The following is a 24152-nucleotide window of genomic DNA, read 5'->3' on the forward strand; positions in this document are numbered from 1 at the left end:
AATAGGGGTAGCTAAAGAAATGGACTTGAGCACAATTTCGTGTAGCATGATAATCCGGTCACACTTTCGTCGATGCTCGAGCGAAGTTAGTGATAACACATGGTAGTGCTTTTAAGTGAAAAATTTACGAACATAGCGGCTAAAATTGAATCTTATTGCCTTTTTTGTACCGACTCAAGTTTATCATTTCCATGCGCAAGATGAGGTGACCACACAACTGACGCGTATTCAAGAAGCCTGACCAGGGATTTATAAGCATGACATTTATTACAGTGAAATCATGTTATGTGGCCTGCTTATCTAATAGACCACCGAGCCACGTTCGTTTGACTTGGTTAAAGTGAGGTCTTGTGTGTCTTGTCCGACAGCGTCAGTGTCTGTGTAGTGATATGAAAGAGAACCCTAGGCTGTTGAAGGGAGCAATTGACGCTATCGCGTCATATCATAAGCTTAAGTGTCTCCAGAATTTTTTTTCTTCCTTGGCACTGGTAACCGTTTTTCCATGCAACATCTTGTTCGCTGAGTAGGTCACGCAGTCCATTTTTGTTAGTAACTATGAATACGCCTACCAAAACTCACATTTGAAGAACACTGACAACCAGTGTCTATCGCTTTGAAGGTCATTAAATCGTTATTGAGGAATTGTGACAGCTAGACGAATTTAAGCTCATTATACAGAAGATGAGAAACAAACAACGGACGACAGGAGAGTCGATATCTGGATCAGTTGGTACATTCTTATTAGAGGAAGCCAGTGAGAATGATAGAAGTGTGCCATTACTTTTTTCGTCCTTCGTCTTTTTGAGTTGATTCCTCTAATAAAAAAAAATGGACTTTAAGGATTAGGCGCAAACGATGATAGCGATGACGCTCACGCTACGTGGTATTTCGATGCTCGCGTCCCTTGGACACATTCGTTAACTACTAGCGCTCCAATATATGAAGATTTTTTGACGCAAACTTGTCATAATAGATACAGACCGCCAACTTTGACATTGTCTGTTATGTCCAGAAGAATACGCATATTTATCAAGCAGCTTTGTAAGTAATAAATCATTGTCTTTCTAACATGCTGTAATTATAATTTAAATTGAATTCCATTAAATAAAAAGTAACACTGTCTTCAAGTAAGAGCGCTTTTCTGACGCCCCAGCTGAATGCACTAATACAAAAAAAGAGAAGGTGTTCTAGCTTTTTTTTGTTAAGAAATAAACGTTTTATAATAGAACGAAATTAACTACCATAGAGTGCAGGCCTGCAAGTTTGGGTTGAAAGTCGTCAGAATACAATCCTTTTTGGGCTGAATTTGTTTCCTGCAGTTTCCTGCAAGTCCACCAATATTAAATGCCGGTAGTTTCCCGCCATAACGCGAACATTCATCCCACTGTATGCACTCAAACCGTTATCGGAACACTCGAGGACTAAACGACTATCTGAACAAGGGCTCGGAAAATTTACTCAAGAATGAGAGTGTATTTAGAAAGCGAAAAATTCACTACACGACAAAAGTACTGGTTTCCGCAAGCATAAACATCAAGCAGCACGCAAGCACACGCGCGAGGAAAAGAACACATTCTATCTTTCAAGAGACGCGCCTGTTGGCGCCTCGGGCAGTGTTCAGAGCAAGTGCAACAAGGACGGCACCGAAGCAAAAAATCAGAACCACACGAACAACATTGCTTCAAGGCGAAGAAAAGCACTGCAGAGCAGTGGTATTCAGCGCGAAAGTCTCATAGCCCGTTAGCGGGAACAAGTCGGGGAAAGGGGAAGGTGCCTGAGGCCTCGTAAGCATTGCTTTTTGCTCTGGCTCTCGCTGCGTTGCGTGTAATCAGAGCACACGCGCTTTATCACCTGAATAGAAAGAGGTGTTACTAGGGAGTGAAAGGAAAGAAAAATAACGAAAGGAGGAGTTATCATAACTCCTTTGTGGCGAGAGTAATGGCTTTTCTCCAGGTTATGCTGCAGGTATTTTCGATAATGGCAAAAAATGTTTCCCTTCTCTTTCTACTTCTTTTCGTCTGGGCTCAGAAAATGATGTTATGCAAAGAGACTTTCCAATCTCGCACCTATGTGTGCCCACTTCGCCAGAATCAGACGGGTGCCATATACATAAGGTAACTAAGAAATGGAAAGGCTTCGGCAACAGAAGTGCTTGTTGAATTGCGCCGGATGGCTTTTTTGTTTCTAGCATAGATCAGAATTATAGTTCATGGACGATGCTAGCATGAGAACGCATGGCTGTAGGTAGCTCTAAGATGATGATCACGCGCCGCAGACGCCCCACACCGTTATTTAAGTGCACGCTGTGGAAATAGAGTTTTCATTCTTCATAAATCGATTCTGTGGTGGTTTCTGGCTATGCTATTGTTTGATCGGCGGAAAAAGGCGCAATTATTGCTGCGAATATTGGATTTAAGAATCATAAATGTTTTCGCGCTACTCGATTTACACTCGTGAAGTCAAGACAGAGAACTCCATGGTCACTGCTTCGAAGTGAATTGCGGTTTAGCCTATAGCCTCAAGGATCAGTGCAGAAAACTGTCTTGACATCACAGTTTGCCTGCGAAAAGATAGATGGCAGCGATACCTGCAACTTTTATTTTTATTTGCGTTCTCTAGCTCACAAAAGCCTAGTTTTGAATTAAAAAGCTTATATGTTATAGGAACGCGGAACTATTGATACAGAGCAATATTAGTCTGTCTTCAGAGCCCCTTAAGATGCACTGTAACAAAGCATAGTTTGCCAAGTGTTCCATAATAATAGAAGGCTAGACGACAGAATTCAAAAGGCGGGACTTGATCGGTAATTGTTACACGCCATTTCTCGGTCCTGAAGAGAAGTCTAAAGATCAGATAATTTGGAAGTAGTGATCATCCAAGTGACAGTGATTCAGAAAGCATGGCCGATCTTTCGTAGCTGTGCTAGTCTTTGCCGATGCGGGCTTGTCATTTTTGAGTGTTAGTTTTATGTGATTAGTGCCTGTACCTGAAATTCACGAGCAATTAATTTTGCCTGATTAAGGACGTCGCTGGCCGCGTAAAACTAACCCGACCATCATGACAAGACCGCATTGATCATAACACAGGTAGTTGATCGAAACTTCAGTTGACCTAAAGGTTCTGATGCACTTCCCCGTGATTCAACGTTGACTTTCAGAACTGCTTCAGGCCTCTTTCTGGCACCGACAATGGGATTTACAATTTAATCGCCAAATTTCTAAGAACAGACTGAGGACAATGTTCGCTTGAGGTCACATAGAGAATGTACCCGTTGCCGGTTGCCTGCGCGAAGAAGCTAGTGGAGCCGCAGGTTGTTGCTGGGGCTTTTTCTAGAGAAGCGGCATTTAATTTCGAATGGAAGATGCATATTAGATGAACATGTGAGACGACATTCGGCACACGACATTCTTTTCGAAAGTCTGAGAACTTGACTCGGTAAAAATTTATTACTTGCTCCAAAGTAGTGACAAATTTACTAAATCTAATAGGTTTTTGGTCTCCCACTCCTGTCTCAAGTGCAATGTAAAACTTTTAAACACTTGTCACTAGCGCGTGAGCAGCGCACTCCTAAACTTGGTTTTAGAATGCGCTGAATGCTGTGCTAAGTTAAATTCAATTCCTTTTAAATGCTTGCGTAACTTGTTGTTATATACCTGCATAATGACGAAATAGGAAGCAACTGTACTAAACAGCACTTGCTCATCGGGGGCACTGATAAGGAGCGCTATCGCATTCATTGATTTATTTCCAGTACATCAAAGAATCCAGGTGGTGCGGGGTTTTACATGAGGGGTGGGCTAGACAAGATGAACAGACAAGTTGTTCGGTGGACGTTTTGAAGTGACTGGGATTAGAGTGAAGGGCGACCTGGCGCGGTGGATCAGTGGTTTTGGCGCTGGGCTGCTGACCGTAAATACGTGGGTTCGATCCGGGACCCGGTGGAGTCGCATTTCGATGAAGACGAAATGCTAGAGGATCGTGTACTGTGCCATGCCAGTACACGTTAAGTAACCCCATGTGACCGAACTCATCTGGAGCTCAGAACTACGGCGGCTCTCAAAGCCTGAGTTTCTTTGGGACTTTAAACTCCACAAAACCAAACCAACTAGTATGAAGGGTAACGTTTATGGAAAGATCGTTCCAATCCATTGCTGTCCTTGCACAGAAGAAGTTCAGGTGCGTCGCCGTTCGGGCATGCGGAGGATACATGGCCATGGTATGTCCGATTCGGCTGGAGGTCCGGTTAATTGGCGTAATGACAGCAGTGCGAGGTGATAAGGCATGATATAATTAATTTTTATCAGTTCACGCGTATCGCATAGTGCGGGAAACACGACGCCATGCCTCAAGGCCTCTTCCTGTAGAAGGTCAGGAAAAATAATTTTATTTAATTAGAACAAAAGATAAAGTCGACTTCCTATTTCAAAAAAAGTAGTAGGTGATACGAGCGAGAAATACTTCCACTGTATTGGACTGCGCAATGCATTGGATGCGCATCCTAATCCGAGTCATGAATATCTTGTTCACTGCTATCAAAGCCCTACAGCATTTTCAATTGCGAAAGACGCCCTAATTAAGCCCCACTAGGATATAAGCGAGGATCTTTTGTTGGCATTCTCCTTTGCCCGTCATTCAGAACACCTGCTCTTTCATCTACAGGAATTATCGCATAAAGGTCGACAATCGTCGCTTGACCTTACGCGTTGAGTGCAGTTACACTGACATGCCCAACAACCTGCCCCAAAAGAGCATCGATGGAATAGCTTTGCCACTGTTTTGCTATTTGTACTCAGACATCATCATCATCATCATCATCGTCGTCATCATCATCATCATCACCACCACCACCACCGCCACCACCACCACCACCACCACCACCACCACCACCACCATCATCATCATCATCATCATCATCATCATCATCATCATCATCATCATCATCATCATCAGCCTGACTGCAGGACAAATGGCTCTCCAATATTTCTGTTCTTTGCCAGCCGTGGCCATCTTATCCCCTCAAAATTCCTAATCTCATCCGCCCACTTGACGTGCTCAGGGCAGCGAATAAAATATTGGAATAGCTGACCGCAAATGAAATTAAAGCAAATTGGGCGCTTCAAGTGAGCATCTATTCGGCTCGGTACTCATCTTCACCGACAGGTTCTCACACTTGACACCGAGGTGGAGACGGAAGTAACAAGAACCAACTAGCCCATAGAAACATACAAATCTGCCTCATGTCTAGAAATAAAATACACCAAGACGCGTCCTGAGGTCTTTTCCGAAGCGCAAAAATCTACGAGTGCCCATTCCGATGCTTAAAACAGCAACGTAAGATATAACTCTAAAAGCCCGGTCAGGAACCGACATTAGTTCCCCCCCGAAAGCTAGAGGTGCTTTGACATTCCTACCGAGCTCCAGCCTGATAACCGCTTCCAAGGCGATGGCCGCCGCGAGAGGAAAACTCCGAAAATACCAGCTTTGAAGCTTTAGTGCGACTCTATTTTATACGCTAGAATAAAACGCTAGGCGACCGTATAAAAAGAACCGCAGCTCCAGCTCAAGTTCAGTGCAAAGCACGGGCAAAACAAGCAGAGTCATGTTTCCCCGAGCACGTACTGACTACTACAGCCGTTATAACCCTTCATCCAGAACCAGAGGCAGAGAGCTGTACCGTGAGAGTAAAGAGATAAAAAAGAGGAGAAGAAAAGAGGAGAGTAAAGGGTTATGAAGAGAAAGAGAGAGAGAGAGAAAAAACAAACAGGCGGAACAAGCACACCAAGCGTTATGCGCACCGGCATAGGTGTACACCTCTGCTTTCACCAGTCTCCTCTTCCTCCATTTCCCGCGAAAAAGGTGCCCAGTTTTTCCATCCTCCTCTCCCCCGCATGCACGCGCAGCTCCCGCACTCCGGCAGTGGGAAGCAAGGCACAGCGCGCAATCGATCTCCCTTTCCCCAACCGGGCCGCAATCGCGTCCTCGGCGGTGCACTCTCCCCCTCTCCGTCGTCGCAAACCGCGCGCGCCCCAGGTTCATCCCGGCGCCGCTTAGAAACCACCAGCAGTCTCGTCTCAAGCCCGGCGCCGAGCGCAGGCAGCTGTGTGCGCGCGCGCGCGGTCTTCGACTCGCGCTTGAAACTAACACCACCACCACCTGCAGCGACGATGGCGCTTGCGGCGGCGGGTCCCGGCCATGGATTACGGCGACGTCGACAGGTGCACCTGCGTCACCGCTCAACAAGCTCCGCCGGAGGGTCCCGCGAGCGTCGGTCCACTTTGTCGTGCTTGGGATGCAGCTGTTTTTGGAAAGCCCGCCGCGCCTTCGAGAAAGTTGTCCCGTTGCTCGAGTTGAGGGAAGACGATCCCCTCGGTTACGAGCGGGAGAGAGTGTGAGCAACGGCTAGCTGTGTGATATCGCGTAAAGTTACGCTGAGATTAAATGCAGTAAGTTTCGAGCGGTAACAACGTTGTCTGGACAGAAAGAAAATAGAAGCGTGAGTTTCAACGAAGCCGAGTCAGTTAAAAAGAAAAATGCTACGCTTTGCGAAGACTTCCCATGCCACGGAGGGGGTGAACTCCCGTTTCAGGGAGAGTCTGTAGAGACGTCTTTGTGGATACTTTTGCTCAAGGAAGCGAGAAATGGGTGATAGTGGACGTACAGTGGTGGTAGCCGTGTTCGTGCCATCATCGTCATCGTCGTCTCTGGTCCACGTCGCCCCATATCGTCGTCACCGTGGCCCGAGAAGCGGTTTTGTGCGATGGCCATGAATCTTCAGGTGCCCCAAGTTGGGGGAGTGACGAGGAGTGTGCGATACAGCATCGCCGGAGCCATGGGCGGAGACGGCCGGCAGAGTGTGTGCCTCATACCCTTCGCAGCTGACAGAAAGGTGAGCGTCTTTGGGACGAAGAGTGGAATTGTTGTCGTGTAACGTGGTGCGCGAAGTTTCCGCCTCCGAAAATTAGTCACTGCTTTTAGAGTTAGTTTGGCATCGACGCTTCACCGGGCGTTGAGCGTCGGATCTCTCAAAAATACAGAACGCGACGCGCGGCCGATAACAGCTGACGTCAGCAGGCTGTGCTGCGAAGCTCATGCGACAGTTCTGGCGTTTCCAAGTTCTGAAGAATAGACACAACTCTTCTCAGTCTCAAGAAAACTGTAGAGCCGAATCTGTTGCAGAAGGCTGTAGCGCGCGACCCGCCCTCTTGCAGCCTCGGTCATGCGCGTGGTGGTCTCTTTACTTTCGACAAAGACTGCACCTGTGCCGGGTGGTTACGCTATGGTCTGGTGGCGCATGCGACAGGATGGCGGTTGGTTACGATGCTTCGTACTCGTTGAGCAGAACGAGCGCACATACGTGTACGTTCGGTTTACATGCGTCAGCTGCTCGTCGTGCAGTGTCTTGCAATGGCGGTGCTGTGCGGAGACCTTGCTTTGATGGCTCATACTTTGTGTCCAGAGTCTTTCGCCTCGGGAACTCATTTCCGCGAAAAAGTTGCCGCAGTTAAGCTATATAAAAGAGTTCAGATCATGCCGCTGGATTCGATGAAGCAGCTCGATCTTCGCCTAACGTCGAACGAGCCCAGCGCGTTATTTGCAATTGCGGAGATATTGCCGATGGTTTAATACCCAGACAGCTTCGCTTGCTGCGCTGTTCCTAGGTGTCCAAGCGAAAAAGAAAAGGCTCCCGAAAGCTGTGACTTCGCGCCAGATGCCCTGACTTTCTCGTTTTGTTTTTCTCAGTTGAGACCGCCTTGGCTTTCTTGACAAAAAAAAAAACAATACAAAACAATTCATTTCTCAAATATAAGCTTTGAATGTCTCTATTAGCACAGCTTAGGCGTAAGTACTTCAGTATTAGTAAAAATCTTTTCGCCATAGCATTTGCATTCAACTCGTACGTGAGGTCCTGTAGCCCAGTAGAAAAACGGCCCATGGAAATTAGTTGCCCGGTTTGCACATTCTACGCATTGATGTGCCTATCTTTTAAAAAGTTGTCAAGTTACTCAGTTTGCTGCTGGGACGAGCATGATGAGGTTTAGCAGCACACCTAAACTTGTAAAGGTATGGAGTCGAAAGGTCTTCTAGCAATCCAAAACTTTGGAGCGCTGCGTTTGTATATCAGAGATGCCGTTGTATATGAGCGAAATACGCTCTAGCCCGTCAAGCCTGTTTCACGTGCAAGCGAAAGCCCCAGCGATTCCTGCCGCCGCTGCGTAAAACCTGTTTGGAGTCGTCGCGGCTACGAGAGCGACAAGGTTCGAACAAGTTGGAATTTTTTTTGCGAAGCGCCCCTCAATCGCTCAAATCGGTCAGTCGCTCGCATGTGAAACAGCCTTAAGGCGGGATGAAATGCAGAGAAAACGTGTCTCAACCATTCCGACAATTGGAGTATTCCACGGAAGAATATTTGGTTCAGGTGGATTTTAATATTCTAATCTATTTCATTAGTTTACACTAAAGGAGACTGGCCATTCCCTGATCTAAAAATGACCTCCTCTCCAAGCGGGTTTACGAGCTCAGTATGCATTGTATCCTACAGAAGCGTTGCTTTACTATATTCGCCGAACGCTGTTTTTAATTGCCTACTATTTTAGTCGATGAGTTCATTCTCACTTTTAGGTGGCGAGTTTTGTTTATAAAAAGCATTTATTTTGGAAAATTCATTGGTAGAGCATAATTAAGGCAAGACACAAGAAGAAATAAGTTCGCTTGATGCCTGCGAATGGGTAATGTTACGTTAACGGTACTTTGCTGCATTCCCGTAAATTGCTTATTAGTTAAAAAAGTGACAAAAGGCGCTCAATAATTATCTTTACCCACGAAACCAATTACAAAATTTTCAGCTTAAAGTCTGGGCGGCTTTGAGAAACATACGTAATTTCGCGGTTACTGCGTCAAGATAATTTTTTTCCCGTCTGAGGTATGCGGTATACGCGTCAAAGGAGCTCACTCACTTTGGTTTGAGAAGCATGTGTAGGGTAGAGGTGGGCTGGTCGTGTTGGGTGCCAGCTACTTGACGGTGAAGGTGGGTAGAGGGCAAAGATGGGTGAGTAGTGGACGGTGGCCTTCTCGACTGTGCAAGTGAGTGTTTGGTGAAAGGTGCAGCTTCTGGAGGGTGAGGGTGGGTGGTTCGATGGTATATGGAGGATTGGAGGGTAGAGATGTGTGGAGGGCAAAGCTGGATGGGTAGTGGGTGGAGGTCTCCTGGAGGGTGGCGGCTGCATAACACAATAGACAGACAGGTTTCGCCATTTGGTGAAACCTGTCCGTCTAAAGTGTGATGCCGCCGCCATCCTCCAGGGGGCCTCAGCCTACTACCCGCCCACCTTCAGCCCTCCAGAAGGTCTTCACCCACTCAACCTCACTTTGAAGTGAGTGTAGCGTAACGCCCACTTATACCGCACCGCGGTGGCGCTGATATCGGCGCTCACAGACGGCGCCTTTGGGCCGGCTGAGATGTGAGAGAAGAATAAAGATGAGCGGCGCGTTCTGTGTGCGCATGCGCGGCACGAGCAGCTCAGTTCCAGAAGCATTCTGCGCCGGTTCTCTTTTTCTGCCGCTCCGCTCCGACCTCGTGATTCCCGACAGTATTAATGTTAAAGCATTAAAAATGAAGTCCATAAAGGAGCACAGTGGAAGGAAATGAATCAACACGCAGACTGCCCGTTCATACTTTACGCTCATTGCTGATACAATGCGGCTGAGGTCACCGCTTACTGCAAAGGTTCCCCAGTTTCTACGTGTCTGAAGCGCGCTTATCTAAAGCGCTCTAACGGTATACTCCGTCGTCACGTTGGAGACATTTACCGGCTCACAGGAGGGTTTTCTTTGAAAAGCATACATTTTCATTGTTCAAGTTCGGAAAGCCACTTTGAAGTCGGCAAGAACCGGCATAGGTGGTCAATAATTCAGGACTGCCGTTGTTGGCTACTTTACGCCAAACTGTCTACTTCCTGAAAAACATTTCGTGTTTCCTTTCTGGCCGCTTTTTGACTATATTTAACTTTCACTTAGGGCTCTTAATCATATTTTATTAATGCCTACCAAAATGCCTGAGCACCATATATCACTTTCGTGTTTTATAATTTCCGGCTGTTAATTTCTTTAGCATCTTAGCGACACGTAACAGCATGCCCTTTTTTCATTCTTTATTATGAGCGAATAAAATGCATCGTTTTGATTAGGCGGATACCATATAACATAATTATATACGGTTTTAGTTTGAAAGCCCGAATCTTCAGCGAGCGCGTGAACAATCTGGGCTGCTGAGATGAAGATTGTGGGGATGGAGGCGAAATTCAAAAGGCGCCCTTGTGTTGTGCAATGTCAGCGGGCTTCAAAAAAAAAACCCCTGGTGGTAGAGACTGATCTGGAGTCCTCCTCTATGGCGTCCCTCGTAGCTTGTGTGCAACTTCGGGACGCAAAAAAAAAAAACCCCGGCCACCAGCTGCATTCGCTGCAGTACGTAATGTTCTTCCTTGACAGATCCGGTTGGGTTCGCAGGTTTTAGCTTTGTGCTTGCTAGCTTTCATTTGCTTCCGTGACCTTTGATATCTTCCCGCTTCCCCAGAAAGCGGCTTCCGAATGCTGCTTCGGTGCTTCAAAGATCGAACGGTATAAATCAAGGAACCTTTAGGAGCCCTAAGAGCCGTGCGGATATGTTGAAACGGCCATCTCATTTTTTCAGATGTTGCTCTGTTTTATTACGTAGTTAGATGTCCGGCACTTGGAGAAAGTTGGTACCTCCTTGGACTATATTTTCTTCAGTTTCTGGCGCCGGAGCGGCTGCTCACAAAGATATTTCCGGTGAACATCTGTCACCCTTCTCAATTCGGAAAGCTGCTTGAAGGTCCTGTCATTTTCAATTCCAAACGCCGACTCTAAGAGCCACATGTGGCTAGAACACGAACAAAACTTCAAAATATGATGAACGTGTTCTTGCTGTTGGTGATTCTACTAATATAGCTTGATATGAAGACAGAAGACCCCAATCTTCCAAGTACCCAGTCAGCTCATCGAATAAATGAACCTAAATGGCACTCAGGATGTCAGTATCTATTCCAAAGGAGTGGGTGAGCGGGCAGAGCTTCTTTTGTGCGTTTAGTCTGATATCTATAGCCTTGACGACAATTCTAACACCACAAATGAATAATATAGGTACTTTTGGCTACTTCTGAGTTTGGTTTGAATTTTTCTTGCCGGATGCTCAATGGCAACCGTATTGGTGGTGGTGGTGAAAAACTTCGTTACAAACGTCTTCAGCCTAGTTTTATTCCAGAAGAGTGCAGTAGGCGATGAAAACCAGGTAAGAAATGCTGATAATAAAATATAGTTCTAGATTACTATACATGCACACGGTGCACACGGTGCTGTATTATTTCTGCTTCAATATTACGGTACGAATCTCTGTAGCCACCGGTAAACGTCATTACGCTCCTCCTCCAGCAGCAGGCCGTTCTAACCCTTCGAATACGTACCAAGCATTGTAAAGCGTAGCTGCTGCTTTCTTTTTATAGCCGATACGGACATTTTCGGCTTGGGTTTAACGACGGAGAGCGAAGACCGCGACAGGATGCGCAGGCGCAGTTTATTATAGCTACCAGAGATAGGCTCCTGCACACGTGTATGTTTGCTTGGGTACCTGTCTACATTCTCGCAAGCGCACGCTTTGTTTGTGTGCATAGATTCTGCGCTTCGGGTTTGCTCTTCGGGGAGGTGACTGGCTCGGCGCTCCAGAGCTGCGAAGCTTCTGGCGTCGCTGCCCGATGAAGCGCACCTCATGCCCTTGTAAACACTGTATCCCTATATTTGGCGCAAGTCGTGGAAGGGTGTTAAATGTAGTTGCACTGCGCGGCAATATGTTGCGGACTGACGTCATCATTGACTGAGAGAAAACGCAGATTATTCAGAAAAATGAATAAGGCAACTGGAAGAGCCTATTAGAGTGCGCTCATAGATTGACTCGCTCGGCAACGCAGAAGATTTTTTTAATAGAAAAATGAAACGCGCTTGTGACGAAGCTCACGTATTTCATTTCATAAATGAAATTCTGGGGAGTTCATTTTAGCCGGAGCTGCTGTGCTTAGAGAAGAACTGCGGTCAATTAAAATTATGCATACGTGTAACTCAACACGCGCATAACTACATCGTAGACTTTGCACAGTGACGTCTACTGCATACTTATGAAGCGAGCGTTTGCGTATATAGGATGATACGAACAGATGCAGAGAAGCTGCGACGCAAGGCTGATAAGCGCGTCGAAGTCGCAAAATCCTTCGACCTACCTTTTTCCGAACGAGTTTACCTCATTAGAACAAGCATAATAGCTTCCTGCCCCGCCGCGGTGGCTCAGTGGTTAGGGCGCTCGACTACTGATCCGGAGTTCCCGGGCTCGAACCCGACCGCGGCGGCTGCGTTTTTATGGAGGAAAAACGCTAAGGCGCTCGTGTGCTGTGCGATGTCAGTGCACGTTAAAGATCCCCAGGTGGTCGAAATTATTCCGGAGCCCTCCACTACGGCACCTCTTTCTTCCTTTCTTCTTTCACTCCCTACTTTATCCCTTCCCTTACGGCGCGGTTCAGGTGTCCAACGATATATGAGACAGATACTGCGCCATTTCCTTTCCCCCCAAAACCAATTATTATTATTAATAATAGCTTCCTTGTTCTACGTCGCGAAAATAGCGCGCCCTCCTCACCGCGTCCTCCAGAGGCTGGCCACAGCGTGTGGATCTTTCTTCTCTCATGCGCTTATGGTCAGTGGCGGCTTCACTTCTTTGCTCTCACATGCCGACGCCGGGATTTTGCAGAATGGCAGTACTGTTACTATTACAATGAATGTCTTGGTCGACTTCGAGCAGCAGACCTTTACTTTTCCAGCTCGAACAGAAAAAAAGATACGCTGAAATTCTACAGAAAAGGACTTAATTGGATTAGAACTGTGACCCACATTTGAGTACTTACAACTGAAACTAACCGAGCAGACGTTTGGGTTCAAAGCTTCACTGATTATACTAAGTACGAGCTCTGACAAACAAGAAAACACTTTGCCCGTGCAGGAAAGGGGGCCGTGTTTTATGGTTTACACCGCGATATTATTTTTATTGGAGTTAGATAGGGGACTTTTTTACTGGCAATATAACGATGTAATCAGCCTGCTGTCCAGCCACAGGTACTCGCGTAACAAACTGCAGCGAATACGTCGGTCATGCGTGATTTTTTTCTCCTATCAAGCACCGAAATAAAAGGAAAATAGTCGACGCCTCCGAGGATTTCCAGAGCACACAACACAAGATGTATGCGAAGTTAAATCAAGCGTATGCCTGTTTTGCCATGTTGCGCCCGCCACGTAGCTAGGGTTAGGTTTTTGTTTAAAATGAAAACGCGAAAAAAACAAAACAAAACGAAACCTCGGCGCCAAACACGTGCGTTTTATAGGGGAGGGAATTAGAGGGGAGAGGAAGGGTGTGGTGGGTGCAATTACTCAGTCGTCGCAGTCAATGAAGGTGCCACTTCGACGTTTATTACAACATTGACCTTGGGACCCGGACGTGAGTTGGTGGAGGCTTTCTACGCAAGCAACATGTTGGCGCAAAGCTCTCAGGTCGGCTGAACGTCAATGGAGAAATTTTTACACCTGAAAAGCAAGCAGCAGGTTTTCTGCGCTTCGTCGACATGAGTGGAACTTAAATATTCGTAAGAAGAAACTATAATGCGTTGTAAATGAAGTGCCGCTGTACATGACCAAGTGTTTTGTATCATATGCGAAGCCGGCCTATTCGTCTATTTTAGTTGAAACGAAAGGGCCAGTTCTTAGTCCAGCACCTCTCGATCAGCGCTGTTTGTTACTTCTTGCACGTGTCCCTATTCTGTTACACTTTTTTTAGAAGTAAATTCTTTACCACCATTATCTTCATCACCGCCATCATCAGCAAGAGACGCGTAATAACCATTAAAAATTGGTGTCTTCCTCGAATTCTTATCAACTGCGACTGTTCCACGTGATTTTTATCCATTTTCCCCAGAGTGCATTTATCTAATGTTTCTACGTAGTACCCTGCTTTGGTTCCTCTGCCGCTTATCAATTATAGCACTCTCAATAGTTTCCCTCTCTTGTTATCTCTTAAACTTGTTTCAGAAATGAGGATTTGCTGCTCGATAATCTGATGATACATTTCTCGCTGAGATTTAGGATGTAATCTTATAAGCCCCTGCATGGCGGCTATTAGAGATGTTCTGCACTGGACGGACGCCTCTTTGGGCGTACATTCGTCCATCATCGGTACCAGATGCTTTCAAGCATCTTACCTTTACATGACTTCTGTTATGCGTTACCACAACGAACATCACCTCTTGGGAGAACGTGGAGGCTCTATCAACATCACCCACTTTAGGTGAAATGCCAACGAAGGCTCAAGATGCATAGCAGTGAGCAAAGCTCTAGTCAAATCAAGTAGCTTACAAGCACCAATTTCCGCTACCTTTCCTACAGAAGCTAGTTTAATTTAAAGAAAAGTTATGACTAAGTTTAAAGACGTCGCACTCAGTGCATGCACACAAAAATGCGTTAGCGCTAAAAATAAATGCGAGAACTTGAACATAAGCGATGCTTCCAGATAAATCGCAGTTCAGGTGCCTCTGTTGAGACGAAACAAAACGAAACGAGGAACACAACGTTTAGAAGTTTAAAATGATATTTAAGCCTTGAACATCCAAGCTATTTTTTTTTGTAGCTAAGAGCAGTATTGCCACGTACGTGGCGGTCACGACAGTCAATCTGGCAGGAGGACGAAGAGTTCTAGGAGCAAACTGGTGATTGCGGTAACTTTGGCTAACAAAGTATAAAAAGAAAATAAGTGGGGACGATCTTGACACTGGTTCTTGAAGCTGTTAAGCTTCGCGGAAGTTTCCCGGTAACAAGCGCATATTATCGATAACGGTCCAGAACATTCCGGAATCACAGATGAGTGATTCGCTATTATTCGCCAGAAGGATGGTTAATCTTCGCACGTACTGAGATACAAGAACAAAGCTGAGTGAGGACGCAAGCACAACAAACCACCACATAAAAATTACCTCTTTGTCATATATATGCGACGTACCGTGCACTATACGTACCCAGCCACCTGCCTCGGTTATGCTGTCGACATCGCTCTGAGATAAATGACCAATGGCGCGAATGCAGGAAAACAAAAACCGCCTTGTATATAACGCGGGGGTGCAGAAACCTGCCGAGACAAGTGACGGAGGGTGTACATATATCTCGACTTACTTTCTTCGAGGATCATCTGGCGCGTCTGCCACAACAAGCATGACTAGTGCCCCGTATAACAAAGTATACACGGGCCGGATAACACAGTATACACCGGAAACGTGCCAAGTATAGGAGCGCGCTCTGTCCAGGGAAAGGCGTAGCTTGACCGGCACGGCCGACAGCGCTCCTCTGAGGAGGCATCCGAGGGAAGCAAAAAAGGGCTGCGCCGATGGCGAGGATTCCAAGCCTAATGGGGCGCTTTCGCTGGGAGCAGCCTCCGATCCATAAGGACCCCACGAGAGAGCCGAGGCGCAGATTGGAGGCGTGCACTCGACCGGAGGCCCTCAGAGCGGGGCGAGTTGCGGCCAACGGGTGCTGATTAATGGCGTCCCCTTAGCACTCGCCAATGGCCGAGCAACACTGCTATTCCGTTCTTCTTTCCGCACCATCGAAAACTCATTGCTCGCACGCTTTGGGCAGCCCCGTTCTTTCTTGGTCTGCAGAAGAAAATGGTGCGCCTTGGTTTCTAATTGTCCTGGGATTGGGGCGCCCGAGTATTTTTTTATTTTTTGGGCTTCGCGAGGCTCTTCGTCGGCTTGGTGAATTCGAAACCACGAGTCGTCTGTCACAAACGTCGTGGCCCGAACGTCTTCTGTTCTGAGCTGTGTGGTCAGCCGAGGCAGTGACCTTCCGTTTGCTTGCCTAATTGAAATCAATTTCGCAGAGAAGTCACCGGAAAAGTGCTTGAACGGCGCGGAGTGGGTTGCCAAACGTGTGCGTCGATCATTCGATTTTGTGGCCTCAAGCGGTAATAAGCACCGTTTATGTAAGTAGCGACGCGTGGCGAGGCTGCGTTTCACTGTAGATGAATCATATGGGATGACATGAAAAGAAACAAGATGCACCAGGTTTCACATAGTGGGAAACTTTTTTGTTGTTTCGTCGCCGTTCAAAACATGGTCATCATGATAGCTGATATCGACTCAAAACTAAAAGCTGTTAAAACAAATCAACATTTATTATATGAAACAAGGCAATTAGAAACGACAGGAATGCAATAATAAAAGACGATGAAGTAATCGAAAAAATTTACACACACCAGCGAAAGGCACACAGGTCACGAGTTTGTACTTTGTGGTTTGGCAATAACGCTTATTCACTGGTCACAACTGGCTACGCAGTACCTAGATTTTTAATAGTTAGGCTGCGGTTCACTAGAACGATGCATGACATTGCTTGACAGTAAGGCAAACATGCTTGATTTTTTTCCCCTACCCGCCAGAAAGAAGAGGCCACGAAAAAAGAGAAGAGGATTAACTGTCTCACTGTCAGTGAAGAAATGAACCGCGCCGTCAGGGAGAGAACGAAGGTCATTAAAGGATTAAAGAGATATACGTTAAAGAGAGCTAGAAAAAAAAGAAAAATAACAGTACCTTGCTCACCCCGCTTAGCATTAAAGAGACATACGTTGGAAAGTGCCAGAAAAAAAAAATACGACAGTGTCCTGCCAGATGAAGGAGAAAGAGAGGGTGTAGAGGCAGAGACCAGGAACGCGCTATAGGGGGCTAAAGCATGCACAAGAGGGTGTAACCCACACGCGTCAGTGTCAGTGGTGTTGCAAGGTGTCAAACGCTAGCAGACCTCTGCAGTCCCTGCGGGAGAACACGTTGATCTATGAGTACACGTATCTGCAGCCATAATGCAATGCGTTTTTCTGGCAGTTTGTTCCCGCTTACATAGCGAAAGGACGGGAACCCAGACAGTTGCGTCATCAGGTTTGCGATACTGTGTACTCACGAAGTTTGCGCGCACACACACAAAGTATTCAGATCGTTTATAAAAGCAGGAAAACTATTTACTTTAGTTACAATTTTCACTTCTTTTGCAAAGAAGAGCTGCCACTTTTAAGGTGTCCGTCGGCATGCGATTTTTGTTGCACTGGCGTGCGGGCAAGCCTGAACTTTTAAAGACTTCACATACGAGCAATGGGAGGCTAAGCTGACTAGCTTTCGTAGGAAGATCAGCTAAAGCTTCTCTACCAGGTTCGTGCAGCAGCTTGGGCCATTGAAGTTCTGGAATGAGAACCCTACCCATCTGATCGTCAAGCAAATCTCAAGACCAGTTTCTCAATAAAGTTTATTCTCTGCCACCCCCCCCCCCTCCTCTCTCTCTTTTGTTGCACTGACACCTGTTATCGATTATTTGGGGAGGGTTGACGGTTTTCACTGAAGCCAGTAGTGAAGCTGAGTACAGCAGGGCGTGAAACACATGCCAGGTAGATCAGTGGCTATACCGTTTGGCTGCTTGCTTAGCCCAAGGTTTCGCGATGGAATACCTACCGTGGGGGCTACATTTCGATCGAGGCGAAATGCGGAAAACGCCCATGTATAGGATGATGCCAGTGCACATAAAATAGGCTTAGGTGGTCAAAAATATTTTGAAGCCCTCAGAGTGCTCTAGGACACTTCACTCCCTTTTTACTCCCATAGAGGCGTGTTGGTGTTTAGAGTGTGTACTAACGGATGGGAATTTTTACCTCGCCATTTTTGAGCCTCAAGTAACCACCACAATCTCCTGGTTTCACGTCTTATTGCCTCAGAACACCAGTGGCAGTTTCTTCTTTTGAAAGCAGTTACATTTTCAGGACCTCTACTGAGGGTTCAAATGCAACACATTTAGGAGTGGATTTATTGGTGACTCTGGAAGGGGCTACTTGGGGTTCATTGGTTATGTAGACTTTCTGGAAGTATATTTAGTGAAGATTCTGACAGCGGCACACGCTTTAAAACCATGACCGCTACCAATATTTCAGAGAAGGCACAACATTTAGTTTTCTATCTATGCATCCAAACATCCTTTAGAACTGTGGACCGGTGAAAAATCTGCTTAGACCTTGAGCATCTCCTCCCAATCTAACTCCAGCAGATTGCAATTCATTGGAATTATCGAATACTGCATTGGCAAAGCTGCAAGGCATCGCGATTCCATTCATGTGTGCTTACCAAAAGAATCGGCGCTGATATTAGTGCCAGTTCTAATTGAGCCCACTCTTGAAGGATCGAAGAATCGAGTAGTCCTTTTTAACTTCTGACCACAGCCAGCAACATTGCACATGCGGGTAGTTGTAATTGCCGGACGGTAGACACGTGACAGGCAGTGTGCAAGATTTGTTTCTCGTTATATATGCCGTTTTACCTATCAGCCCGGGTTGAAATTTCTCAACTTCAAGAAGAATTTGATAGAGCCATCTCTGTATTGCTTTAACAGCATAAAGAAAAATTTGTGCCACAGTATTTCAGAACGATTCGTTTTTAGTCAGAAGTTGGAGGTTTATTCGAAATAACCTATCTACTGCCGGTTCTAGATTTCTCTCAGATTAATTGTCGAAGGTTAGATTAGGATTTTTTTTTCTTTGATAAAAGAAACCTTTTATTTTGCGCTTCCGGTCCTTGAATTCCGCACCTTTGGAATGCTATTACCTCGCGCTTTTTGGTAGTGAGAAGCAGCTATTATTTGTTCGCGTGAATTTCCGATCCGATTAAATATCAGCATTTGAGATTACCGATAGCTTTCACCGCTCACTGCAGAGCGAAACGTTGTGAGTACTGAGTTTTTGTCTATTGGCGAATGTGTCTATTGGCGACCACTATTTTTTGCTCAAGCAGTAATTTAGTTCTGTGGCACATTTTCGGTCATTGCCTCATCCGTACTGGCGAGAGGTTCCTCGTTATTGCTGGTTGCTGTCGCTAGCTGGTGCATGGCGACTAAGTTGCACCCCATGTCACGTGATAAATTACTGGATCACTACATGAAAGAAGTTGGCGCAAGACCAAAGCACGGAGGAAGACTATAAGGAGTGGAAACTCCGCCGTCTGCGGTGACCAGAAAAGGTCACAAGCCCTCGGCGCCACTATTCTGCTGGCGGCGCCTGGCGGCCTGGATAGAAACTACTGAAATACAACGTCACGGCGTGCCCGCTGAAGCAAACACCAGTTTCGCCTGCTTGTCGTCTGCTTTGAGCGCGCGCCGTCTGCCTGGGCGCTGCATTTTTTATTTTTTTCCTGCTGCTTCTGCGAGGCGCCGCAAGGCGCCGCCACTGCATGCGCCCCCGTTGCGCCCCGTCGGCGCATACAGTTGTGACTATCTGGTCGTCTGCGCTCGCTGGCGCAGACGGGAGTTTCACCTCCTGTCTTGCTCCGTCGACCAGAGTGACACCTCCAAGCGCCAATGAAGTTATCGCGTATCCCTTCCTGGTTTCAAGAGTCCAGCTTGCAAAGAACGTGCCGAATGTCGATTTACACCTTCAGTCCTGCACCTGCGAACAATGCTTGCCGCACATTTCACGAAGTGCGTTAGCATGCCGTTGCTTCTGGTCTTTGTGAACGTCGCAATGCTAGCAATAGCTTCAATCTGTTTTCAATTTGATGAACTTAAAATGGCGGCTTGCCGTTCTGCATGAACAACATTCCTATGCCAAGACCGCAGCACCGCTTTTGTGTAGCAGCGACGCAAAGGAGTTATTTTATTGCATGAAGCGGAGATTCGCGGATGACAGGTCCTGTCCCATGGCACACATAATTCACAATTTGTGACCGCACGCCCTCACGGTTGAGGAGGCACTCTTTCTTATTAGCCTTCGGCGTACCCCTGCATTTTTGAATAAAAAATAGACTTATAGAGACCTCTAAAGCCAAACATAATCATCACTCATTTTAATACGACAAAATACACTGATCAAGAACGTGCATGAATACGACAAAATACATTGATCATTATATCTGCGATGGACCTTCATTCGATCGTCATATTCTAGGTTGCTGTGGCTCTCTAAATTGTTTTCCAGAGCAAGGCACTCTACTGCAAGACACGGAAGAGGAAGGTTTAGTGCAGACGATTTTTTTTCTAGATCTTGACAAAAGCTTACCGCTTTCGGAAACTTCTGGGGGTGACGCCTAGAGCTAACAATCAAAATTTCTTCACAGATTTTCATCTTTCTGCCTTTCGAGCAGAGATTGCATTGTAGTGGTGTTCCCTGCAATTGTTACTGTCATTGCAACCGCCATATCATGGAGTCCTGCTTTTTTTCAAGTTCCAAGTATTAATTTCTGAACACGAAGAAATCGGAAGCCATACCAAGCGTCTTAAGTGACAGGCTTTTATAAAGAGACCAGGAAAGAGAAAAGAGCGGGTCATTAACACATACATCATCATCATCATCATCATAAGCCTGACTACGCCCACTGCAAGACAAAAGCCTCTCCCGTGCCTCTCCAATTAACCCTGTCCTTTGCCAGCAGTGCCCACCGTACCCCTGCAATCTTCTTAATCTCATACGGCCACCCAACTTTCTGCGGCCCCCTGCTACGCTTGCCTTCTTTTGGAATCCACTCCGTTAGCCTTGAGGACCAGCGGTTATCTTGCCTTCGCATTACGTACATGTCCTGCCCAAGCCCATTTGTTCCTCTTGATTTCGACTATAGGATGTCCTAAACCCATGTTTGTTCCCTCACCCACTCTTCCCGCTTCCGATCTCTTAATGTTACACCTATCATTTTTCCTTCCATAGCTTGCTGCGTTGTCGGTAACTTAAGTAGAACCTTTTTCGTTAGTCTCCACGTTTCTGCCCTTTGGTGAGTACCGGTGAGATACATTTGTTGTATACTTTTATCTTGAGGGATAGTGGAACCCACGACCCCCGAATTTCACGTCGCCAAATTTGCGAAATTCGGAGGTCGTGGATTCGGATTCCACCGGCGGCTTAAGGTTGTGTTTTTTCTGCCTTTTAAGCAATTATCTTTAAATAATTACCCCATTAATCTCCCATTCATGAATACCACAAATAAAAAAGACATCCAAGCATACCATATGCTGCTTGGTTTCGGCGACAGTTGACTTCCGTCATGCAGGCGTTTATGAAGTTACTCAGCGTCAGCTTCTTAAAAATGCACAATACTTTCAGCATATGCTGCTATATTCTATTTGGAGCCTGGTCATAAAGGCTGTTTGGCCGCGACTTCTATGTCGACCGCAAACACTAACCACTGTTGTACCACAGAAATTAAGCAAACATAAGCTCGCAGAAAATTTTTTCTTGCAATAATGTTGTGAAACGTGTGAAACATGGGCCCTCCTTCTCGTAGAAATAAAACCTACAGCTCTTGCACCATCAAGAAAAACAATTAGCGTTCCTTCTCCCAGACATGTTAACAGCGAATCGCTGGTATTACGAAATGGCAGCCATGACATTTGAATGAAATTCGCACGGGATGAAAGAAACCGCGCGGGGGGCCTCTCGTCTGCTAGCTGTCGCAGACATCACACGATATTCGAGGAGCTCGGAGTGAGCAGTCGATGGCACACAGGACGCGCCGTTTCACGCTTGTCTTAGTCCAGACCCAAGCTTCGAGTAAAAAAAGGGAAGAGAAGAAAAAAAAAAGAACAGCGGAGCCCACTTGGAAATGGCGAAGACGACAACCAGTCTTTATTTGCGCGTCAGCACGCAGCAGCAGCGCGACTCGTGAAGGCGAATCCTCGCCGTGAGGGGAAGCCCGTTGATTGGTCTTACACTTGCGCAACCGCGCCTCTGGAGTGGAAGCCTTGCACAACGGGCAGCGCCGCCTGCCGCCCCTTTGTCGCCCTCGAGCTTTTCCGCTGTGTGTGACTTGCCACCGAAGACAAGTCTATCGGGCTGGCTGCCCCACCGCGGGACCTCCCAGAGAGCGTTTGCCGGAGCCTGGCTCCCTCAATCTTGGAGCAGCCCGTTCCCGGTCGATAGTGGATAGAACAACGGGACTGCCAGCAGCATTCGCGGCTGAGGAACCAGATTTAGGCGCTGTCCCGAGCTTCAGTGGAGGTGCTGGAGTCAGAGACAACAAGTTTTGAAAGAAACGAAAAAAAAACTAAGTGGACTAAGGACTTCGGGACAATAATGAAATCCGGCCGCAAGAAATCAAATGGAGTCGGTCTCTAACACGACTGTAACGCGCCGCAACACGACATGCTGGTTAATTTCTACACACTGGCTTTAATTCTTCAAGAAAGTGTGCTGAGTCTCTTTGGACAGTTTTCTAGTAACAGTAAGAAAATAAAAGAGGAAAGGATGAAGCTTCAAGAGAACTTGTAAAGGCCGGTAGCAAGGTAGTAGAGGGGTCTGCCACGCAGAGGTGCTTTCTTTGGGTTTCAGGGCGTTGCTTGTTTTCTGTTATCAACATAGCGTGCCGCAGCCAAGAACATCAGGGTGCACCTGCATCGAATGAGAGCTTGATCGAGGTGGTTGAGGGTCTTGTATACTGAGGACCGGGCGCTGTGTAGAATGTGGCAGCGGTGGTCACGTGCCCAAGGTGCGTCTCAGGTGAGGCTGCTCTAATGTGCAGGGTTGGAGGAGGGACGCGGTGCATTTATCCTTGCCCCTTCTTCGCTTCATAAATGACAGCGCGGGACTTATGAGAGGTCAGTTTTAATTTTTTTCTCCGCAGAGCCCTATCTCGATGTACCACGAGTTATCATTCTAGTAATACTGCCGTTTCAAAGCGTAGTTCGTCGGGAGCCTAGTGAAGCAGAAGGGAAAGAGGACACGGAAGAAGAGGAGAAAGAAAGGGAATAGTGCGTTGACATGACACTAATTTTATCTTTACAGCCAGGGTCCACGACCTCCTGGATCAAAGACGCCGCCTGCCTAGGCGGATACTCCCGCCTGCTCATTTCGGCAGTAAATTGATACGTCCTTCATCATAGTCATCATCCCAGCCGAGCCCCATCAACACCACTACCATAACCGCAGCCAGATTGATAGCATTACCACCAGCATCAATTTTAATATGACTATCACCACCTCCGCTTTTTTCTTGAAGCGAAAAGCTTCATTACGCTAGGTAAAGCAGTCGCCGCGTAGGCCGGAGAATGACCTTGAACGACCTTCAGCCCAACCACGTTAGCCGTGTATGATCATATTGGTATAGTTATGGTGTCGAGCCCTTGACCCCTGACGTTGACACACAACCTTTAGTTGACATTTGACCTTGACATCTGACCTTGAGTTGACCTCTGACCTTTGACATTGGGTGACCTCTGGGTTCGAACATTCGATGGGGGATGCGAAGCCACGTGATGACATCCAATGGTGGTGTCGTAAGACCGTGTGATACCACGTCATAGGCACGCGGTCGTGTGGGTGTATATAGAACGGCTGTCGCGAGCGTGTAGCGGAGCTGCCATGGTCGAGCCTCAGACGCTAGCAAGCGTCCTTGCTTTTCGCTGAATTCCAGGGTTAGCCAGGTTAAGCCACTGCCAATATTTTCAATGGGGTCGCAGCACGACGAAGGCCTTTCTCAGCAACTTTTCAATAATAGCGTTCTTACGCCAACCACGGATAATATTATCCATGCACGACAGTAGCCGGGCCACATTTCCACTTACACAACGTAAAGAGCTGCGATGCCGATTTTGAAACCGGGCTTCTTGCTACCAGGCTAGTAATTGTGCAGAGCCGCACAAAGGCGAGTCAGATTTCAAGCGTTCGATGTTAGCGTTGCTTACGTACTTAGCGCGTTGAACAAGACCCGTGGGCGCTTAGAAACGTCGCTCTTTGCGCGAGTGCTCTGCGATTCGTCGCTACTGCGAAAGGTGCTCGCGTCGATATTCGACCGACGCGGGGAGCCCAGACTCCGCATATTAGCTTCACTGATGTGTACTTGCTTTTCTGCGGGGTCATTATAGCGTCAATCAAGGCTATTGTTGATTGCAGAAGTGGATGGCATTTTTGTTGTTTTATAACGTGCGCGATAAGAGACACTCGTTGTACAGACGCCGTATCGATTTCTGTGAACCTTCGGCTATTATGTATCAGCTAAAAAGTAAATGGCGCTCTCAAATTCTGTTTGGAGATGTTGAAGGTAAGTGAG

General features: G+C 46.8%; 1 protein-coding gene across 1 annotated transcript in view; it reads left to right on the top strand.

The window, feature by feature from the left end:
• Window positions 1-6062: 6062 nt before the first annotated feature.
• The window catches only part of Trpm (transient receptor potential cation channel, subfamily M), a 205391-nt gene continuing 187301 nt past the window's right edge, over window positions 6063-24152 (top strand). The window contains exon 1 of the mRNA XM_077656821.1: window positions 6063-6886. Within this exon, the coding sequence (XP_077512947.1) occupies window positions 6758-6886 (129 nt within the window). The 5' untranslated portion in view covers window positions 6063-6757. The remainder of the gene's footprint in view (window positions 6887-24152) is intronic.

Source organism: Amblyomma americanum, chromosome 3, assembly GCF_052857255.1.
Source record: "Amblyomma americanum isolate KBUSLIRL-KWMA chromosome 3, ASM5285725v1, whole genome shotgun sequence".
Taxonomy (NCBI): Eukaryota; Metazoa; Arthropoda; class Arachnida; order Ixodida; family Ixodidae; genus Amblyomma; species Amblyomma americanum.